The sequence below is a fragment of the Rhipicephalus sanguineus genome, chromosome 8 (genome assembly GCF_013339695.2).
Source record: "Rhipicephalus sanguineus isolate Rsan-2018 chromosome 8, BIME_Rsan_1.4, whole genome shotgun sequence".
NCBI lineage: Eukaryota > Metazoa > Arthropoda > Arachnida > Ixodida > Ixodidae > Rhipicephalus > Rhipicephalus sanguineus.
Window position 1 is genome coordinate 43,983,623 of NC_051183.1, and position 21,512 is coordinate 44,005,134.

Here is a 21,512-nt window from a genome sequence, read left to right on the forward strand (position 1 = left end):
TCGCAGAAAAGTAAGGCAAGTAGTCTGCCAAAGAATGGAAACAAACGCAAGATTGATTGCTAGTTTTGTTTATGTCTGATCGCGGAGTAAGTTCTTCAAAGTTTCCGTCAGCGCTCCTTGCATTGTTCTCCGGTGCTGCGCTCGTCATTGCGCCATTGTGCCTGCGGTACGTTAATCGACGCACGCAAGCCACCCATCGGGCTACTCATCGACTGGTTTTATGGGGATACCACACCTCCAGACGGCTGTGCGATATTAATGACTAAACCACCCTACGAGTTACCGCAACTGCTGTATGCCGTTATGCTCACCCTGCACTGCACAGAGTGTTAATCAATACATCACTGGTGGGGATCTATTCTGTCCACAGTCTAACTACTGTAACTGAATGTGGCAAGTTAGAAGAGTTTAGAAAGGTCAACAAGTGTTCGACAGCAAGGACGAATCAAATTAACAAATAATCTGTTCATATTGAATAGTTTATATTTTTTTTCCAAACATTACATTAGTTTAACAAAAACAGCGTGGATAATCTATTGAATAATAGAATGATAAACTCTGTTTTTTTTTATTTCTCATTGGCCAATAAATGTCAACCTGTCATTACCAATTTAAAAAGTACCTCTTCTTACATATGGCCTGACAAAGAAGAAATGCCTGTTTGCGAAGTTGAGAGTAGTTTTGAAAAAAGTGAATTCGTTGTGTTCCCACTTATCCTGGTCTCCTCTGGAACCCAAAGACATAAAGTACGAGACTGGGTGCTTCTTCAACTGAAATAATTTCAGAATACTTAGTGTACCAGCAGTGAAAGCAGAGACATGGGAATGAATTTGTTGTAGTTCTTTTCAACAAGTCCCCATGGCCGACGTTAGTTCAGAAAACTGTTAACGTTTGCATAAACGGCAGTGGTTGCGGGCATGCGTCCTCTTCCGACTCTCCATATAAATTTTGATTCTATTAACCCTCAACCACATTGGTGGCTATCTCATCTGCCATCCACCAATGTAGGGTAGAAAACCGAATAAGTGTTTACCTTAAACAACCTCCTTAACATCTCGTTTCCTTTCATGAACCTCTTTATCTCTAGCCTAATGCAACTGCTAGCTTACCTGCAATGCACGAGGATCGGTGACTGCCTCATCCTGTTGATGGATGTCTCATTTTTCATCCACCAATGTGGGATAGGAAACCGGATATTCGTTCACTTTAACCAGCCTTCATATACGTGTCCGTTAGCAACAGCTTGATGAGGGCTAGTTGGTTCACAATTTAGAGCCACGAAAGCTACAGCTCCAAAGCAACAAGGACAAAGTAGAAACGAACACCACAGGACGAGCGCTGACTACGAACTGAATGTTTATTGCATGACACGTACATTTTAGAGCCACGAAAGTGGCTCTAAAATACGCGTGTCCCTTCTATTCATGTAGCTCTTTATTCCAGCATAGGTGAGGATCGGTGACCACCACATCACCTTGCTAGATGTTTATACTCGCGCACAACTTTTCTTAGCAATGAAGGGAGCGCTACAGAGGCAAACTACCCGTGTGCTAATACAGTCCCACATTGCTGGCCCGTCTTTTCTGCGTGAGAATCAAACAAAACAACATTGGTTTATTTTCTGCAGGATGCTGTTTGAAAAGAGGCGCAGCACGCACCAAGGAGATATTTATGTTTGTTTTACTTTATGCAGTGTGATTTCACGTTTTTGCGCTTGTGAACACGTCGCACCTTTTACGTGCACGTCACAGTCAAAATGGCGTCTTCTTCTTCAGATGAGCGCTCGTCACCCTCCAGCTTCTCCAAAGACTCGCCGATGGAGGTCGTGACGAATTTCATTAACAAATGGCTGTCTAAGCAGACGAAGCAAATTGTATGCAATGTTAATATTCGAGCACGCCCGCTCGAATAATCGAATGGCCGTCACAGGAGATAAGGAAAGCTCATAAACCGAAACTAAATTCGAAACGCGCGCCTGAACCGGACTATTTGTCGGAGCATTACATGTGCAGTAGCTCCTCCCCTGTAGCCTTTCCTTCACTGCCAAGGAAAGTTGTCAGCGAGTATAGCTTGTCATTCACTAATGTAGGGTAGCAAGCCCGATATTAGATGCGAAGCAGCTTTTGCTCGGGGCTGTGTCCGGCGGTGGCGTCCGCCCTCCACTGCACATGCGCCTACTCTCTCTCCCACTCTTCTCCTTTACGCGGGTGTTCGGTCGCCTTCTCTCCTCTCCTTCGCCGCGCTGCAGCCGCGGCGCAGCCTCTCCTCCCAGGTGATGCAGCCGCGCCGCTGTGAGTGTAGCATAGCCACCTGAGCGCGCGCTAGCTCCAAGGAGAAGGCTTCTTCCCCTCGTTCTTCGACCGCCTTGATGATGATAGGTGGAGAGCACTTTAGGGGCCCGGGCTGCCGTATGCTGTCCTAGCTTGGCATAACGCAGACAAAACCATGTGTGCTGGCACGCGCTAGCGCGTTCGGGCCTGTGTAAGGGGCTGGGTAAGGCGCTGTGGCCTCTCCCCCTTACACTCTCTCCGCAATCGCATGACGGCGAACAGCAACAGCAACTACAGTGAATTCATGATGTGCTCCACTTGCAAGGACGCGTTAACGCCAGGAAAGGTGCCCGAAATGAACTGAACATTAAGTCGACCCATGCGCTGCTTCGCATTCCCACATGGTTCCCTTTAGTGGGAGATGGTGTAATTTTTACTCAACTTAACCAACCATGCAATAGCTCTCCGTTCTATTCATATACCGCTTTATTTCCAGCCTACACGAGGATCGGTGGCTTTCTCATCTAATTAATGGATGTCTCGTTTGCCATCCACAAATGTAGGGTAGCGAACCCGATATTTGTTCGCTCTAACCAGCCTCCCTATACGTCTCCCCTTCTTTCTTGCGTCGCTTTATCTCCAACCTATTTAAACTACTAGCTTACCTGCAATGCACGAGGACTGGTGGCTGCGAGCCCCCTCTCGGGCCGAACATGCCTTGACAAGTGCGGACAAACTGCACGAGTGTCTCTGGTTTCTCCGGTGTTCCGTGATCCTTCCACGCCGTGAAAAACACGTGGCGTAGGCTACGCCATTTGCTAGAGTCGTCAGACTGTAAGAGATGAATCGAATCCAATAGAAGTTACACATGTTGAGTGCGATGCCGCATTGCGTGAATGACTCCGGTGAGGCTTTGCGAATAATTGAAATTTGTGTAAGTAAAACCGAATTCTAATGCATATATAAGGAAACAGAATTTCTTTCTGATGTTTTACATCCTATCCAATATCTGTCACAGGCTCGTAAATTCTAGGCTTAGTTTTTAGCATTTTCTTTCCCATTTTGAGCGGAGACTTGTGCCGCAGTTACATAGTTTATCGCTCATATACATTTCGTGCTTACATCGCACAGAGTCCTCGTGCCATACAAGCTATTGCCAGTACGTTTTTAGAAGTGCCCATCACAAATACAATAATATAATTTATGTCAGAAGTGTTCCTAGACTTGCACTTGTTACAAATGAGCACGTTCGAATATTGAAAATAGAGTTTGCATATTTGAAGATCAAGTTCTATTAGACAATGTTAAAATGCTGACACTGCACCTAAAAATCATACCGTGTGTTGTTACTTATAACGCAAAAATTTGAATATGTTAATATGTTTACAGCTCAAGCTATTTTTGTAGTAATAAACAGTTCGAAAATGTCATGTTAGAACTGTAGTCGCTTTTCAATTCACGACTTGAAAACTTTCGAAAATGTTCTTAAATTTCACAGGAATTCAAACACGAGTGCATCTGGTCGATCAATCCATTGCTCATCGATTAAAATTATTTTAATTCTACAGAGTGTGCCTATATCAATATTAAAGTGGACTAACTGTTGTAAATATACATTATTCCGAAATGTTCTAGGAAACGATGAATACTAGTTTTACAGTGAATACTGAATACAACACCGTAAACATTGTAACAATTTCGCAGAAGTTGTGATTTCGTAATTCTGATTTGTCCACTTGAAATGATCGAATGTAACAACACACCATATATTTGACATATAGATATGCCATAGCATATAGATAGGCTTTATGCTCTTGGAGTACATTGAAATGGTATCAGAAGCTTTGCCTCTCTTTCTAAACTCTTTCACTGACCATTTAAAGGAACCTTGCAGATTTGTGAAACTACACAACTTACTTTTATTCGGAATTCAGTCAAGATGAAGTCATCTCTTGGTGTCGTTGAGTCCTTGCGCACTTGCACGCATCCGTAAGCGTGTTCTTTGTTGTCATCAGGCCAATACTTTTCACACTTTTTCTGCATTAGGGAGAACACACAGATGCAAGGTGACACAGAAGTAAGTTTTCAAGGCCGAGTCTAGTTTCGTTCTGAGCGCCCTGCATAGTCTCTGTATAGTGAAAGCAGGGTAGGATGCTAAAAATATTTAATGAAATCGTTCAACCACTTCGGTACCATAAGCAAGTAAATGCTTCGATTGGGCTGCGATCTGGCGCCGAATGAGGATTCTTTGCGTATCTTTGGCATTTGTTGCGGGAGAGTTATTTGTTTACGTGGAAGGCTTTAAATAAATAAAAACGGCCCTTGTTCTCCGCCATGTTGACGACTGGCTACATGGCTTTGCGGACAGCGGCTGATGGAAGAATGTTAGTGATACTTCCTAGAATCTCATAGAAATTGCGAAAAGCCTCGTGCTCCTTTTTGTTCACTTAAAGGGAAAACTACGCTCGTAAAACTCAAAGGACTACCATTGAAATCATGTCAGGCAAACAGAAATCCCACGACAAGCGTGCTCATATATGTCAGTCATGCTTGCCGGGAGAACATAATTCTACGAGTTAAATTTTTCGAAAATATGCTTTTAACAGCTCCGGTAGTTTTAACTGCAATCTCGAAGTCTGAAATGTACTCTGCAGGCGCACGCTACTAAGTTGTACTGGCCTCAAGATTTCTCGTAAGCAATTGTGACTTGCTGATTACATTCTATGGGTTGTTTTCATATTGAGTCCTTTAGAACAAGTCGGTACCAACAAGTCCGGCTAACAATAATTTGAATGTGTAATAATGTGTTCGTGCGATATTATTTCGGCTCTCCTGAAAAAGAAAGCCCTAAGCATACTTTTTACGATACACTGTTCTAGGTTCTTGCCTTTTATATTGCTAACTCACACCATGAAGTAAGATCTCTAAGCAATAGCTCTTCAGTTGTTCAACAACTATGAATGACACTCGCTTTTATTTTTCGTTATTATGCTATGATTTCTTGCGCAATTATAGGTATCAAAATTTTAAGGACCGCTTCATCAAGAACGCACAGAAATCTCAAGAAAGCACATGGTGCTTCATAAACTTCCTAAAACAGCCGTTGCTGTTATTTAAATAAAACTTGCAACAAAAGCAACATTTTTGCTCGGATACGTAATCTAAAAGATTAGAACGCGTTGTTCACGAACAGTTGTGGAAGTACTTCTACTTTACCTTGTTCCCTTCAACAAACTGCGTGAGCATGATGATTATTTTTACGTCATGCTCCCAGATCATTCGCCAGAAGTCGTTGACCGTGAGGGCGTTAGGTCCTGGGCAGCGATGTACTCTCGATCCGAATTGCAACCCTGAAAATGTGCGATGTGCGATTTGCATGTGCTGCATCCAGCGGGTAGGCAAATATTGCCGCGATAATAAAGTGACAGCCAGGACAACGTTTGCATTAAAACATGCTTGGCTCAACCAAGGAGATATAAAAAGAATTGCTGGAGTGGAAATAAGGCCTCACGAATGAAGCCCTTCCGACCCTAACATGTCTACTGCGACTGTCATCTCAGTAGGGGCAGGACAAAACGTTAGCGTCCGGCGAAGAAAAGGGGGCGTTTTCCTTGCACGCCCTACAGATTCTGTATGACAAATTGTTCAGGACAGATACCGCTCAATGTGTGGCATTGTGTTGCCGGTTTCCCCAAGACACTTCAAAGTGTTAACGAATTTTATTGAAGAATAGGTAATATCAATAGGTTACTTTCGTAGGGAACAACAATCTTTTATCTTACAATTAACCTAGTGTTTACAGTAACAGAGCAAAACAGCAACGTATATCTCTAAGCTGGAACCAGACAGAAAGAGCATGTTCCGGAGGTAAAAGATGAGCAAGCGCTGGCTTCACTTTTGCCGGTAACGCGTCGCGAAAGCTTCCACCTTCAATATTTTTCTAAAAGTTCCTTGAGCTCAAGTGCGAAGAGCCGGTGCTTGCTGGCCGATGCGGTACTCGTCCGGCAGGCAACCATGTTGGTGCTTAGAGCCTAGCACCTCTCATGAAAATTTCTTTTTAGAAATGTTCATTATCGTAATTAAAGCGTGAAATATTAATCAGGTGTTTCGAATACTTTAGATACTGATCAACTGGATCTGTTGCACAGGCTGCAGAAGGCGTGATTAATGTGCACCAACTGCAGCTTTTATTTTGAAACGACAAACACGTCTTGCAGTGCAGACCGTATCTTCAGCAAGCCCTCATGTTTTCCCACGATGACGCTTGCAAGATGCGATTCAGTTCAATTATATTGCCACGTTCAAGCGTACAGCAGCTCACCTTCACAAAACTTGCGTTGATGTACGATGACTGTTCGTCCTCACCAACAACGGACAACGGCACCCTAGACCTGTCGACTATGCAAAAAAAAAAAACGAAAATACGCGAAATTTACACATAGTGCTCTAAAGCTGTAAAAAAATATCTGGCAAATATTACAATAAAAATACAATATTGATTTCAAAGCAGGAATTACGCACCTAATTAGGCGTACAGATTAAGGAAGTGAAAAGATCCCTGATATTTTTTTTTTCAACTTATGCTTGAGCAATATTTATCAATAGTACAGAATAAACCGGGCCTAGCTCTTACATGGATGTATATTTGTGAACCGGTTCTTTTTGCTGTTCGCTGGATGCCTTGCAACGTCAGAAGGATACTGCGGGCTTAGCTCGACTAACCTCTGAAAAGAGAAATCGATACACAATCATTATATCTCCATGAACTCACGATCTGTCAATCGGAGAGATTAATGCCAGCAAGTACTTTTCAAACGACAAAATAAATAAGAGCATATAAAATATTGAAAGAAATTGCAGTTACATCACAACAATTAGCAAGAGTTTGAGAAGATCGCGTGATGTGTTTCGTCCTCCAGTCGTACCATCGTAGCATGCGTACGAATGTAGAGACACAGTGAATGCACTACAACAATGACTGTTATTTTAAAGTTACCTCGTACTCGTCAGCAAACCTGTAGGCTGAATCCTTCATCATCATCGCTAGGTGGCTCCTGAACTCTATCTTGGGTATTGGCCTGCAAAAATAAAGTCGAGACGACGTTCTTACAGAAAAAAAAACGGGGACACTTTATCTTGCATCAACTATGATAACAAAAGCTGTTGACCTCATCGACAAGTCGCGTAGCGAGAGCAGTGCTTTGGTTTCGGCTAGTTGGTTCATTGTCGGATTTGTTGTGAAGTGGCAGCGCAAAGACAAAAGGTCAAAGAAACACAGTACACGCTACGAGTGCCCGTAGAATCTACTGTGGTTTTTTGTGCTCGTCTCTTTACGATGCCACTTCCTTACAAATCGCGTCTTCCTAACACACCGATCTGAAAACTCGCTTTGCTTGAGGACAAACACAGCTATGTATTATACATGTACTGTAATCAAGTAGGTGTGCCCCTGTCCACGAGCACGTGGCCGAGGAATTCGAAGAGCTGTGCATTGATTGCGAGTGAGCCCGTGTAGCTGAAATTCATTGCAGTGCCTTGCAAAAGGTTGTCCTGTTGGCCCAGACTCATAGCGATTGCGTAGAGCCGAAAAACAGGCTCTGACCCTACAAGCTGACTCAAGCGGACTTCATTGGAGCGATGCAAACGGAGGATGCGTTTTCTTCAAGGCGGGAAAGTGACGGGGATAAGCACGTGGCAACCGCTATCACGTCTTTTATCGCGTCCTCTCAGCTATACTCGACTCATTAAAACTTCCGATGACGCTGACCCACATTGCTGCAAACGAACAACAAAAAAAAGTAAATTTGAATTTTAGCAATGCACTAGGCGTTCCAACGCTCACCGCTTCAGTGGTAGCACTGTTGCAGAGTGCACTTGACGCGATCGCGTTGATAGAGAAAAAAGCAAGCGGTAGACGTAGCCGCCGGGTGTATCCAATCACTATGCGAGCCGAATCCACATCATTACTGACAGTCGGCTTGGATTGGTCAGGGTTAAACCACGGAACGCCGGGGCAAACATGAGTTCGGCCGAGGGCATACACTGAGCCCTACTCGTAATTAAAGTGGCGGCGACTCGGAATGCGCGTCGGCCTCGGGAGGAGCCGTAATTTGAAACGGACCTTTGGAGAACTGCGATTCCCCACAGGCCGCCTCTCCGTCGGCGGCATCACTTCATTGCGCCCAGCCGATAACCTTTAACGTCTCATTTTACTCAAGCGACCGTTCCGGCTTCGCCGTGTAGCCCGTACCTCCGTCCTTCGCTGTGCCAGTCACAGATGCGAAAGACATTAAAACGGTGAAATCGACCATCCAGAACCGTTCACTAAAACTGTCGCTTCAAGTGAGACTTGTTTACAGAGGACCACATACTTCGAGCATATGACCGATTTTCTATGACTTGGCGCACGTACTGAACATGCATCGTTCAAGGTAGAAATGTATAAGACATAAGTGCGCTTATGTCGAGTGCTCTCGATCTAGCTTGCAAAACTACCCACAGCCTACACCATTTTATTCACCTTTATCACGCTATTCAACTTGTGACCTCATTTCAGAACCGGGCAACAATTGGTGGAGTGCGGCGCAAGTTTGCCGTCCGCAGTACACTCTGCATGCCATTCTTATACCAGCTTAACGGAGCGTCTTGTATAGCCGTAAGCGACTTGATTTTCGCCGCGAGTCAAATGTGTGCAACCATATTTGCTAATGTTACAGTACAGGTCGTTTTCAGAATTTTCATGTAGAAGGATTCTTAAAGGCTCCCAGGCTGTGTCAGGAAGAAGGCTTCAGTTTTGTTTTGTATTTAAGCCGCATTCTATGATAACCTATCCCCAGCAAGCCATTTAAAACAGAAACAGAACTTCTTAATTGACTCTTGCCGTGTTCTCTTGTCTCAACCCCTTATTTGACATTGACAGACCATCTCTGTACGTTGTGATTCGGCAATAAATAATAATAATAATAATAATAATAAATATGATAATAGATTACAGAGCATAAGCAAAGTCACTATCAATATCATAAGCTGCACTCAACAAAAACATGAGCTCAGCCCATTAGTGCTCATGAAAAACACTCATCTGAATCGAAACGCTTTATAAGTAATTCATGTCATCTGTAGCCGTAATCCCGGTATTCAGTTTTCTCAAAGAAATAACCTCTCATGATCGTATTTTGCTACGATTACTCGATGCACGTTAAGTAATCCAAGCCCGCCGCTCCACGAATCCCCAGCAACGATAGCCACAGGGTTAGCCTTCAGTGCTGCGCTAGATTAAACCACCGTTAAGCATTAACGTTCATTCGTTTACAGCGCAGCTTTACGTAAAAGTACATTTACTCGGATGACGTAACTCCCGCAAAATGCCAAACAAACGTAATCGCTCCGTGGTCGAGCATTCTCAATGCGGCGTTCGCGAACGGGTGCCCGATTTCACGCTCGGAATACCGCGAATGCTTATAGAATCATACGCGAACGGAGGAAACGATTGAAATAACTTTCCGAATCGTTTCTCCCGGAGGCAGGCGAACTCGAATTGCGGGACCAGTCGGAGAACCAGCGCGGCTGCGCAGCTTGGGAATAAACGATTCACGGAATCATTAAATGCACCCACTGTGGACGAGCCCGACGTATCTCAGTATCGCCCACGACGCATTGACGGCGTTCCATTTCATTTCGCGGAGCGCGAAATCACAACTTTGGAGACTTCGTATGATTTTCGAGACTTCACCGTGGAATTGCCCTATTGCGTGCTATCCTTCCGGGGCTGCATTCTCCGGGTGACATACACGCAGACTTCTACACACGAGAACGGAAAGTTATGTCCACTGGCAATATTATTACGCGTTGACTTGGAGTCCGGAATAAATGCCTATCCGCGGAAAATCGGCGTACATGATTACAGTAACAGGTCGTGATGAATGTGGTCGTGATGTGTGATATCGCAGCAGTTGGTGTATTTGCTTAATTCAACAACTCCACATCGGAAATAAAAGCAAGGTCGTTCGCAAAATGACGCAACCTGTTCAGCTCTACTGCTTCCCATTTACGAGAATGCAGCAGCCTAGAAATAGTAATCGACAACATCTACTCATCATCACCGCTGTTGCGGTAGCAACACCCAATAAATATGCCTACCGCAGTCATATAATTCCCCACAAAGTCTCAATGATAAATAACATTTGGCAGATCTCACGCGTTGTGGGAATCGGTTTCATGCGAAGGAGTCAGCGAGTAATTATCTCTGCTGTAATTTATGTCTTTCAGCCAAGCGTTACGACATGGATCGACGCGTTTTTGTAGGTGTAGCAGCTGTGTGCACATTGTGGGCTTACCAGGCACGTCGACAACACTGGCGTTTAAAGGGTAACTTATGGTGCGACGTAACGTCAGCCCTCACGTTAGAGTACATACGTCAGTATTATCGAAATAAAGCGCGCTTTATGGTGCAATCATGTGAATATCATACCTAACTTTCGATTATGCATTCCTCCGTGGTCGAAACAATGCCTCAATATAGCTGGCAGAATCATAGGAATACAAATGCAATGTTTATGAGACTGCTATAAAAGCGGAGCCAACATTAGAACCACAGACGTTAATCTGATATGACGCCTGTATCGTAGGAGTAGTACATATGTAGTGTTTATCGCTTTCTTGTAAAATTGAATAGCCAGCACCTCAACCACAATTGACGTTGCACCGATATTACGCCTGCATAGGCTGTTTTTCCAGACCAGTTTATAGACCTGGCGTGGCTCTGTGGTAGAATACATGACTGCCACGCATAATGCTTGGGTTCCATTCCTGCTGCGATCCTAATTTTTATTCTTTCCATTCGTGGGGTCAACGCTGCCCATGTCGGTTTCTCTTAACTCTCTCGCATTTAAATTACGAATGCCTGTTCTCGCCGTTCCTGGGCAGATATAAACTGTCAGTCACCTGTGGCGTATACCCATACACTGCGGCCCGTGGTAAAAGGGTGTGTGCCACACGCGTCTGGAGGAATTGGTTTGACGACGTACGCGGCAGGATTTCCACGTTATTCGTGTAATGACCCGGCAGTCATATTTCGTCAACTCTTCTTACCGTCCCATACAAATTTCGTCTACACCAAGATAAGGAGGCGATCATGAGAGCGCCCAGGACGTAGTCGGCTAGATGCTAGATAGATAGTAGATAGCTAGATAGATAGATTAGATAGATAGATAGATAGTAGATAGCATAGAGAGATAGTATAGATGAGACTATGATAGATAGATAGTAGATAGATAGATAGATAGCCTATATCAATGCAGCCACCTCCGCTCCGTGAAAAACGTGGAAACAGAAAAGCTGATACTACCCCTTCGTCAGGCCATTACCTTTCTGCTTTTTTTGGAAGTCTTTTTGAAGTATTTATTTGTTGTATTATTGCTCTTCTTTTTTCTTTTTGACACTGTATGTTAAGCTATGGGGCGACGATATGCTCATGCCCGGCCGCGCTGGAACGCGACCGTAGCGATCTGGTGAGGCCGTGGCCTATTCCACCCGCCCACTCGCCGAAAATGCGTATTTCTATCACGGCTACGCTGGAACGTAAGCAGTGTTGCAAGCACTGCGGCTGTGCATGACATGCCGGCGTTACGCCAACGGAAGGCGTATGGTTGGCTAAGCTCAGCGTTTCTGTTAAAAGTTACGCAGTTCCTTATACAGTTGCCTAAGACTGCTCGAATGTGAACGCCATTTTGTTGTTCTTTACCTTCACTATGGATTGCATTGATCCTTTCCTCTGTACCCAACAACTGTTGAGCGGTAAGCCACGCGCATTTAGAACAAAAAAGAGAAAAAAAAAAAACGGGATTGCGCTGTGCGCAAGACGTTGTATCTCACCATATATGGACATGCCGAGGAGCCGCCGCGTTTCCTGATATCATGAACGACAATAAAGGATGTCTGCATCTGGGTACAACGACTTTTTGTGTGACAGTGAATGGCGAATCGGACGCGTTATTCGAAGGTCGCAGGTTCGGTCCCTGCCGGCGGCATGTTATCTTTTCGTCCACTTTAGTTTCTTCATATTTATTTTCTAATTACTACAAATAACACCCCTTGTACTTTCCTTGGTAATATTGTCTGTTAGTTCTCATTAATATAGTGAATGGCGTTGAAAGTCCTTATGATAGGACAAGACAAAGTCGTTTCTCCGCCAAGAAAGTAGTGCATTCAGAGGAGCGTTGATCACATTATCCCAAATAATATTTGCGAAGAGTTCGAGGCTCTTCAAGAAAACTCGCAAGAGAGAGACAGTACGCGTTTTTCAAACAACTTTGGTGCCACTCGTCTTGCGGCGCCACACACACGGCAATAAGTTCAGCTAGGCAGCACCCGTTCTTTTCTGGGCGCGCATGGGCCCGCACTTTTATTGCTTTTTTTTTCAGGGGGGTGCGAATATTCGAATGCTTCGAATATTCGTCGAATATTACATTTGAAATATTCGTATTCGATTCGAAAATTGTGTATTCGAAAAGTTCCGAATATTCGATAACTTCGAATATTCGACAAATTCGAATATGCGATTCGATTATCATGCATAAAATAACTCGTCTTCCACATTTATGCTGCGTTCGTATAGCTAAAAACGTTGCCGAGAGGAGCGATACACATCGTAAGTACACGGAGGCACGATATCTGCCTGCGATGAGCGCCCCAATACGTATGATTTATTGTTGGTGCATCTGCGACGTGCAGCGCTGTTGGCGATCATGTAACCGTACATTTTCAATATTATGCGGCCGTAACGTGCCGCACTACCACTCGTTCACTATGCGGGACCACTTCTGAAGAAAGACAGTGACCCATGTGACTGGTGGCGGACTGTAGGCACCTTCAGGTACCCTGCAGTCTGGCAAAGCTTTGCCCCATGTACCTTTCTATACCAGCCACTTCTGTTCCAAGCGAGCGTGCCTTTTCAGTGGCAGGGTGGGTTGTCTCTGTTAGAAGGGAGCGCCTGCTGGCTGATCGTGTGGAGCAACTCATATTTCTTCATGATAACATCTAGTCATTATTTTCATTGTGCCGTGATATTTGATTGTGTTGTGATGTGCATTGTGCTAGCGTGGACATTGTGTTCTGGAGATAGCAGTGTATGTCTTGTTGCCAGTCAGGCTGTTAATGTTTTTTTATTGCGATAGCAATTATATGGACAGTCTCAGCTGAATTCTGCCGTCGCCGTCATGCACCGTATATGTATAAGTATGTATATGTATATAAAAGCCCCAAAGAAAAATAATTCGGAAAAATGCTTCCGAAGCGCGGAATCGAACCAGGGATCTCTTGCTGCGCAGCGAGTGGCGCTAACCGCTACGCCACGAAACGCAGATCCTCCACGTAGCTAACGGCGAGCGTTATATACACACCCTTTACCGCTGGACGGACTCAGAGACGGCCGGCGCTTATAAGCGTTGCTTCATTACCAGCGAGATGGCGCTAGGAGCACGACGGGTGCATTTAAAAGTCGTCGGCGAGCTCGCTCGCTTCTTCTTACTGCGCAGGGAGAACCTCGCCCTTACGCTGTCTGCTCGCGCGGTTTTCTGGTGGTGATGGGAAGAGGGTTGTTTCAAGCTTTCACCGTGGTATCCGCGCTGATGTTACGGAGCGTACGAAAGTCACTCGATCTCAAGGTACGCCGCTAAACGAAGAAACAGACGATGAGCGCGAACTATCGAGTGTCACAGCTCGACACTTGAAGCACGCTAGTTTCCTTCGCTGCTTCGGCCGCCTTTGCAACAGGAGCGCTGTTCAAACTGAGAGTATACATTGGCGAGCATCACTTCGTATAGCATTAGTTTCTTGCTATCGCATTCATTGCTTCGCCCTTGCGGCGAAACTGTGACTTTTTTTTTTTCAAATAGCTACATGTTAAATAAAATATTGTTACTGTGGAGGCATTTTTCCTTTGATGTGCGATATTCGATTCGATATTCGAAGGCGGATATTCGTATTCGATTCGTATTCGAAAAATTTGATGTTCGCACACCCCTACTTTTTTTTAATCGAGCAGCCAAGCGGGTATGTCCGAGAGAGAGGGAGGGAGAAATGTTTTCATGTAAACTGGAGATGTTAGCATGGCTCTTCGCCTGGCTGATCGCCTGACATGCTACTCCAGGTGCTGGTTGATGATTGTAACATCGAGTAGACAGTGGATTCTGGATCATCATATACTATGCGCTTTCATGAATCATTGCTACCACGAACCTCTCATGATTGTAATAGCCCTTCCGCGGACGTTGTAAACATTAATCATCATAAACATTTCCATGATTCCGTAGCTGATATTGTATACTCATTTTGTTTCTAACTTACTGTACGTTTCTATTGTACTTGCATATCTTGTTCCTTTTTTTTCTTATTTTTTGTGTACGTGTTTTTACCACTCCCCCTCTGTAATGCCTCTGGGCCTGAGGGTATAATAAAATTAAAGTGAAATGAAATTGGTCTTGTTGATATTGCGTTCTCGCATGTTGCATTGCACAACGCGTACTCATCTGTTTTTCACTGATTTTGCGAAATCTTACGCGTATCAAATGGAACAAGCGTCAAATGCTCCTATCGTTTGGCGATCATTCTAATGTCAACGCTAATGTTTTAATCCAGCTATGATAATTTAAAACGCAGGAAGCTGAAGAGCACAGTTTCCTACACAATATTTTCTTCTATGGCCAGGAACGCTTGTTTGAAGATGCGTCCGTTAAGCGGAAGCCATTGATATCTCAATGGTCGCATACTGTGGGATTGTTGAGAGAGCCGTCCCAGCTATCCAAGCGGCGAGCCTGTCCCTGCTGGAGCCGCACGCAAACATATGTACCTGCGGCATTTGATGACTGCCTGGTGGTCTGTCTTTCAACCGGACTAGGTGCAAGCCATGATCGATTAGATCAGAAAGCCCGGCTTGACAAACTGCTGCAGGCCGTTACAATCATGATCAGGCTGGACGGGAGACGCGACGCGAGCACAAGTGTAAACGCGCGCGTCGCGTCTCCCCTATGACCCGGCCAACGCCTTCTCTATAGAGGACGCGTTGGCCCGGCCAGCCTAAGAAAAAAAATGGAGCGACGAAAAACAATACGCCTTCCCTCCACCTCTGCGTAAAAGTCGTTCCGGATAGTTTCTGTTCAAACCGCAAGTACTTTCCCACTGCTTATGTAAGTAGCGTACCAGGCAACTTCCAAAATAGAATTTCATCGTTCCCGGTTAAAATATCAAGCTTCATGGAGCAGTAACGCCAGAATCTCTGGTAATTTGCCGGGGCGTTTGAGTGACACCAGAGTATATCTGTATTATGGTATCAACTATATTAGGCACGCGGAAAGCGCTTGACATCTCTCTTGGTGGGTGAGCGACGGTTGTTGACGTATCTCACGTGTTTTCAGAGGTTGTAACCGACTACACAGTAAATTGGGTAATCCCCGATAAGTGTTGTATTTTATTGGTGTTCTATACTCTTGGAAGTTTATTCACAAATTCGCTCTCTCGTGCTGCCTACTCTGAACACAGTTCTATGTAAACGTTATTACGAAGGCTTTCTCAATTACAGGTGACGTCATCGGGACAGGATTCCACACGGGTAGATGCGGGATAGGTATAACTATAGAACTTGTCCCTGCACTTGCCACGGAGGTTACTCACTTGTTTATGTCTTTAATGACGTGGTGCTCCATTTCGATCTGCTCGTCTTGCACCGCAGGAAGGCTGGGCTTTGTTCCCGACCCGTTGACGCTGGACAAAATACGTGAACCACGATATATTACTGCACTAATGTAACATTTTTGGTCATATATTACTACCAATAAAACTGAGAAACCCAACAAAACTGTGCTAGCGAAACGTAACTCACATAAGGTATTGTATTTGACCTGTAAAATACAGATTGACTAATAACGAGTACCATTTCGATAAGTCCAATGCATTTACGCTTTTCTTCTTGTGGCCAGTATTCTGCCAAAGTAAGCGTTAACTTTCTTTTGTGAATAGGTGTTGTATCATATAACATATATTATTGCCTGTGCTATTTCTTTTTCTTCTGATTGCAATGCTTCTGAACCGAATCATTTGCGCACACTGGTATTTGCGTACCGGCATTTGCATTACGAAAACTGACATTTGTGTGCACAAGAGACAGTGCTTAGACGTATTTCTATTGAGTATACATAGTTGAACGGGAACTCAAATAGAGCTTCCAAATTATATTCGCTGACTAGTATATTGCTGGTTTCGTCCATTTCTCATGGAGGCACTCGAAATCGAAAATAAAAACGTTACATATATTTAGGAAAATTATAAATAACTTACTCGGACATCTGTACCAAATGCACGAGGGAATTGTTCATGTTGCCTGCGTCAGCAGATGCCCTCTTCGAGTTCGCTTGCTTCTGCCTTGGGAAGAAACATTTACACTGAGTGTAAAAAGTTCATGACGTTCCCTTTTCATTTTCTGAGGCAACTGCATACCAAAAGGCAGACTCGTTTCCGAATGTACATGGAGAGCATCGACACCAGATATGCCTACATCCCGCTTATCAAACCGACCTCGAGTAGAATTTTTTGTGGAGAGTTCCAGTTTGTAGTATATAGGTCACTCGTCGTGATGTACTTATTGCCTCCAACAATGTAGTTACAGGTGCATTTTTCACCTCGTTATGGCCAGCGATGACCCCCGCGTAAGTCACATAGCCAACCTTACAATTAAGAGCGGTAGGAAATGAATGAGAACGCTTTTTTTGTCTGATTTACCTATACATACCATTTAACAGATTTCTAAATAAAATAATCAGTTCCCTTCAAAATTTAGGTGATTAAAGTTCGCGTGCATTTAAACGTCATTATGCCATGATTTCGAAAATCTATAATGTATTGTTTTTATTGCGTCCCAAAAAAACTAGGTACTATACATGACTGGTGAGGCTTGAAAGCACACGTGAATAATATCTGCTTCATATAGTCTCGCTTGCATACTAAGCAGTCTCCTTTATTCAAAGCTTAACATCAGTGCTCTACTCAGGTGTAGCTTGCCATTTTATGCTATAACTGTTCAACAAAGACATTTTGACTTTCCAATTTCCCGGCAGGAACTACACTCTTGGAAAGTGTAAGCAATACATTTAAAGGCAAGGTGAAAAACAAAAACTGACATTTACGTTTCAACGACACCTGAATGTTCTGTTGGGATTTTATCATTTTTTCATGTGGGTGTGAAACGCACACCTAGCGACCAACAAGCAGCCCTGCAAAGCCCACCTCTATACATTCGCATAGATGATACACACTTATTTTTTAATGTGATAACATTTCGTGCTCTTACCGTGCCAGCCGCCGCCTGTGAATCACAAATACGGCCAGGATGGCGGCCATTATAACGATGGCAGTCAGAATTCCACCTGCGATCGCTCCCGCGGAACTGGGCTCTTCTGGAAGTGCTGACATATAAAGAAAAATTCGTGAATCATTCCAATTAGTGAATGCGGATGACAAGCGCAGTTCTTTAGCCTACGGATTTGTATATTTTATTCATTCATTTATTTCTACATACATTTACACATAACTTCTGTATTTCGCATATGCTGCTTTCAAGCTATTCCACCTCGATTTGCGTGGGCCAAAAGCCAAGTACGCAGAATATATATTTATTCATTTGTTAATGAGTTAATAATTTGTTTAATGATGATCTTACTAATTTTTGTTTATATTTACACATTTCATTGTTTGTTCACTTTTTTTCTGCTTACTTTTAGTGGACTAGTGGTGAGTAGCGCGATTTGTGCAATTTCTGTGGCACATGCCTACTAGGGGTTTTCCGTTGAGTAGGTATTTGTTCAATAGACGTACGCGGCGTTACGATATGTCCATATTTCTTATTAGTCTGAGGGTGGCAGTCACGTGAACCATTTCGCTATTTCCCAAGCTCAGTCTTGGCGGCTACTGTCTCTTTTCAAATTTGAAGGCAACCACCATTCATGATTATAAGTGTCTGCGGAGTAGTTAAGTGTTCGCGGAGTTACGATAGGCCTTGTTATATACAGCTCAGCTACATAAATATTAGACACTCTCAGCAAAAGTTACCGCATATGAATCCATGGGAAAAGAAATAACGCAATCGATAGGCACCAGTAGCCGCCTCACCTGTAACGAAGACTTCAGGAGAGCTGGCACGACTACCGCCTTTTGTGTACCCGATCACGTACATTCTGAAAAAAGAACATTAAGAAAAAATGTCACAAAAGTACTACGTGCTTAACATTCCACAGTCATTGGTAATGTAGCCTAAGCATTTAGGTTTCGAAGTGTTCATGTCAGAAATAGAAAACTGCTTCAGTCCTCTTTTTACTGGCATAACTAACATAGAACTACTTCTATTTTCTATGAGAGTTGAAGTTGAAGTTTATTTCAGGCAAAAGCAAAAAAACAGAAAGGTACAATTTGCCTAGGGGACAGGCGAAAAGGCTCAAAAGCCTGACAAAGCGCCTGTCCCCTGTAAACCCAAAACCCACCAAAATGACACAGTGCTCAGGGTAAAGAGTCAATAAGAAAATAAGCATAAATGAGTTTCTACACGCAAAACATGTGTGTAAAGGAAGACATAAATGAGCGAAAATTTGCCCAGGCAATGAAATCAATAAAGCATATATGTGTCTGACAAATCAAACAAACTGTAGAGGACATAAACAAACGCTAATGTAAGACATGTAAAATACTTGAAGAAGCTTGAAATTTCAGTACACAAGGTTTCAAAAATCAAAAATCAAAAGGCAACAACATCAATAAGCAATATGTGTGACGAATAAATTAAACACAGTTTAGATAACATAGCCAAACGTGAATGTGATTTACACAAAGAATATACTTGACGAGTGTGAAAAAAAGAGGATGACGGTGAATATGTTTGTGTAGATAGGAAGTGTTCCTGCATCTTCTTTTTAAAAATGCCATATGAGACTGTATTGCCTAGAGAAGCTACAATCGGTTGTTCGTTCAGGAATTGCAAAATTTGATGCAATAGTTTTTGTGTGCCGTAATTCGTACGTGGTTTCTCATATGTATACAGCCTATGCCGTAGGTTTTGACTGTGATCTCTCGAGAGGTGCATCTGATAAAACCCTGAGGGATCAGTTCGTACCTGTTTATAAATAAGCATCGCCAATTTTTGTTTCATGACCTTGGTTACCGTAAGTATTTTATGTTCCTTAAAGAGAGGCGTGGTATGATGCCCGAATGAAACCCCTGATATTAGTCGTATAGCTCTTTTTTGCAAGATGTGAATTTTATCAGTGTTTGCTTTAGTCGTATTCTCCCATACAAGGAGACAATAATGGAGATGTGGCTGAACAATGGATTAATATAGTTGTTTTTTTAACCACAGAGGAAGGGGTTGTCGCAATTTGCAGATTATACCCGTGGATCTGGCAATCTTTTTACGAACGTGGTTGGTATGTAAGGACCAGTGTAAGTGTTCTTGAAAAAGTATCCCAAGAAATTTATGCGCTGTGACACGTTCAATTTCCTGCCTTTCAAATGTTATTGTAGGCTCGCTTGCGATAGCCTTGTTGCGTGGGCGGAACAAAACATATTTTGTTTTTTTGGTGTTTAGTTCTAATCTATTACACTTAAGCCAGTCAGAAAGATGTGTCAGCCACAAGTTGCTTGTTGTTCAAGGTGATTGAGGGAAATACCGGCTAAGAATATATTGGTGTCGTCCGCGTAGAGAACAACATCGGGTGTTAGCGGTATGTTAGTTAGATCATTGATATGAACCAAGAAAAGCAAAGGCCCTAAGATTGATCCTTGTGGAACGCCACAAATGATATTACCTACGTTAGATTTAGTATCGCCGAGACTGGTGTACTGTTGCCGATTACTTAGATAACTTTTTAAAGCTCTAGAGCCTTTCCTCTAATTCCATATGAAGGGAGTTTCCGTAATAAAATATGGTTCTTAACCGAATCGAAAGCTTTCTTGAAGTCGAGAAAAATCCCTATGGTAAGTAATTTATGTTCAAAATTGTCAAGTATTTTTTTCTTTAATATCCAGTAACGCTGTTTCAGTAGTTAGTTTCTTTTGGAAGCCATACTGCTGTTGTATTATCACATTTTCTTGCAAAAAGTAATTTGAAAGTCGTAAGTTGACAACTTGCTCAAACATTTTAGAGAATATAGGTAATATTGAGATAGGCCTATAGTTATTAAGGTCATTTTTATTACCGCCTTTAACGATGACAGATATTTTTGCGATCTTTAGCTCATCAATAAAACCTAAAAAAGGACCCATATGTGTTGCTAACTGCCTCAAAAATTAGTTCTCGGCGTTATGTGCGATGCGCTCTAGTGTTTTCTGTCATCTACTGATATATTTGAAACTGTTTGCCAGAACCAAATCCTTCATTACACAAATACAGTAATACAACATAACCGTAAGTGGTATATCACCTAAATCATGTACTTAAGTTGCGGCTGGAATTAATTCCGAGCTACTCGATAGAAAACTGGCATTCGACACACTGCGTAGGTCAATAAACTACTGGCGAGACCCGCTTGCTGAAATCTCCAAATTGGTTGATTGTCCTATTTGACATGAAAAACGGTATCTAAACACGAATGTAAATACAGTACTAAAACTAACAGCGCGGGTGTTCAGAGTCCTTCGATTTTACGAAAATTGTATTAGGATTCTTTTACACATCGTGCTCTTACTTGTTGCTCATTGTTTTCGTTTGGTTAGATTGATCCAACCTGCATTGAGCTCGTGTCAGTACGTGTCAAACAAATTAATAATAAATACATTTCTCGCTTCTACTTACGCGTACTCTGCTCCCCCTCTAAGAGGCCCATTGCAGGGGACCTCCCGGTTGTCGTCGCAAATTTCACTGCCGATGGTGCATATCATTGTCCCTTCTCGGCCTCGCAGTGGCTCACAGTTCAGCGGATCCTGGTCATGGTTCTCTATGATGCCAGAAAATAATTGTTCCATGCTTTTTGAAAAGTAGGTAGGAAGCAAGCAGGAAAGCGTTCGACGCATTGCTTTTTTATTCCACTAGGTTCTAATAGCACGGAGCAGGGAACTGGAAAGTGCTAAGCGACATCATTATTCACGTTATCTCATCCTAACACGCGCCAGTAATTACGCCATGAATAAACTCGCCAGTACCAACATTCCACTTATGACAGCATACCAAGAGTCACATGGCCGAATGCTACTAATTCAATTAATCCG

The 21,512-nt window shown here is 43.2% G+C and overlaps 1 protein-coding gene across 1 annotated transcript in view; it reads right to left on the bottom strand.

The window, feature by feature from the left end:
* Positions 1 to 3,018: 3,018 nt before the first annotated feature.
* The window catches only part of LOC119401789 (tyrosine-protein phosphatase Lar), a 50,465-nt gene continuing 31,971 nt past the window's right edge, over positions 3,019 to 21,512 (bottom strand). Inside the window, exons 10-20 of the mRNA XM_037668762.2 lie at positions 21,100 to 21,241; positions 18,429 to 18,493; positions 17,611 to 17,725; positions 16,602 to 16,685; positions 15,939 to 16,028; positions 7,267 to 7,348; positions 6,904 to 6,994; positions 6,592 to 6,668; positions 5,487 to 5,620; positions 4,188 to 4,307; positions 3,019 to 3,102 (exon numbers count right to left, since the gene is read on the bottom strand). Of these exons, the coding sequence (XP_037524690.1) occupies positions 5,546 to 5,620; positions 6,592 to 6,668; positions 6,904 to 6,994; positions 7,267 to 7,348; positions 15,939 to 16,028; positions 16,602 to 16,685; positions 17,611 to 17,725; positions 18,429 to 18,493; positions 21,100 to 21,241 (821 nt within the window). The 3' untranslated portion in view covers positions 3,019 to 3,102; positions 4,188 to 4,307; positions 5,487 to 5,545. The remainder of the gene's footprint in view (positions 3,103 to 4,187; positions 4,308 to 5,486; positions 5,621 to 6,591; positions 6,669 to 6,903; positions 6,995 to 7,266; positions 7,349 to 15,938; positions 16,029 to 16,601; positions 16,686 to 17,610; positions 17,726 to 18,428; positions 18,494 to 21,099; positions 21,242 to 21,512) is intronic.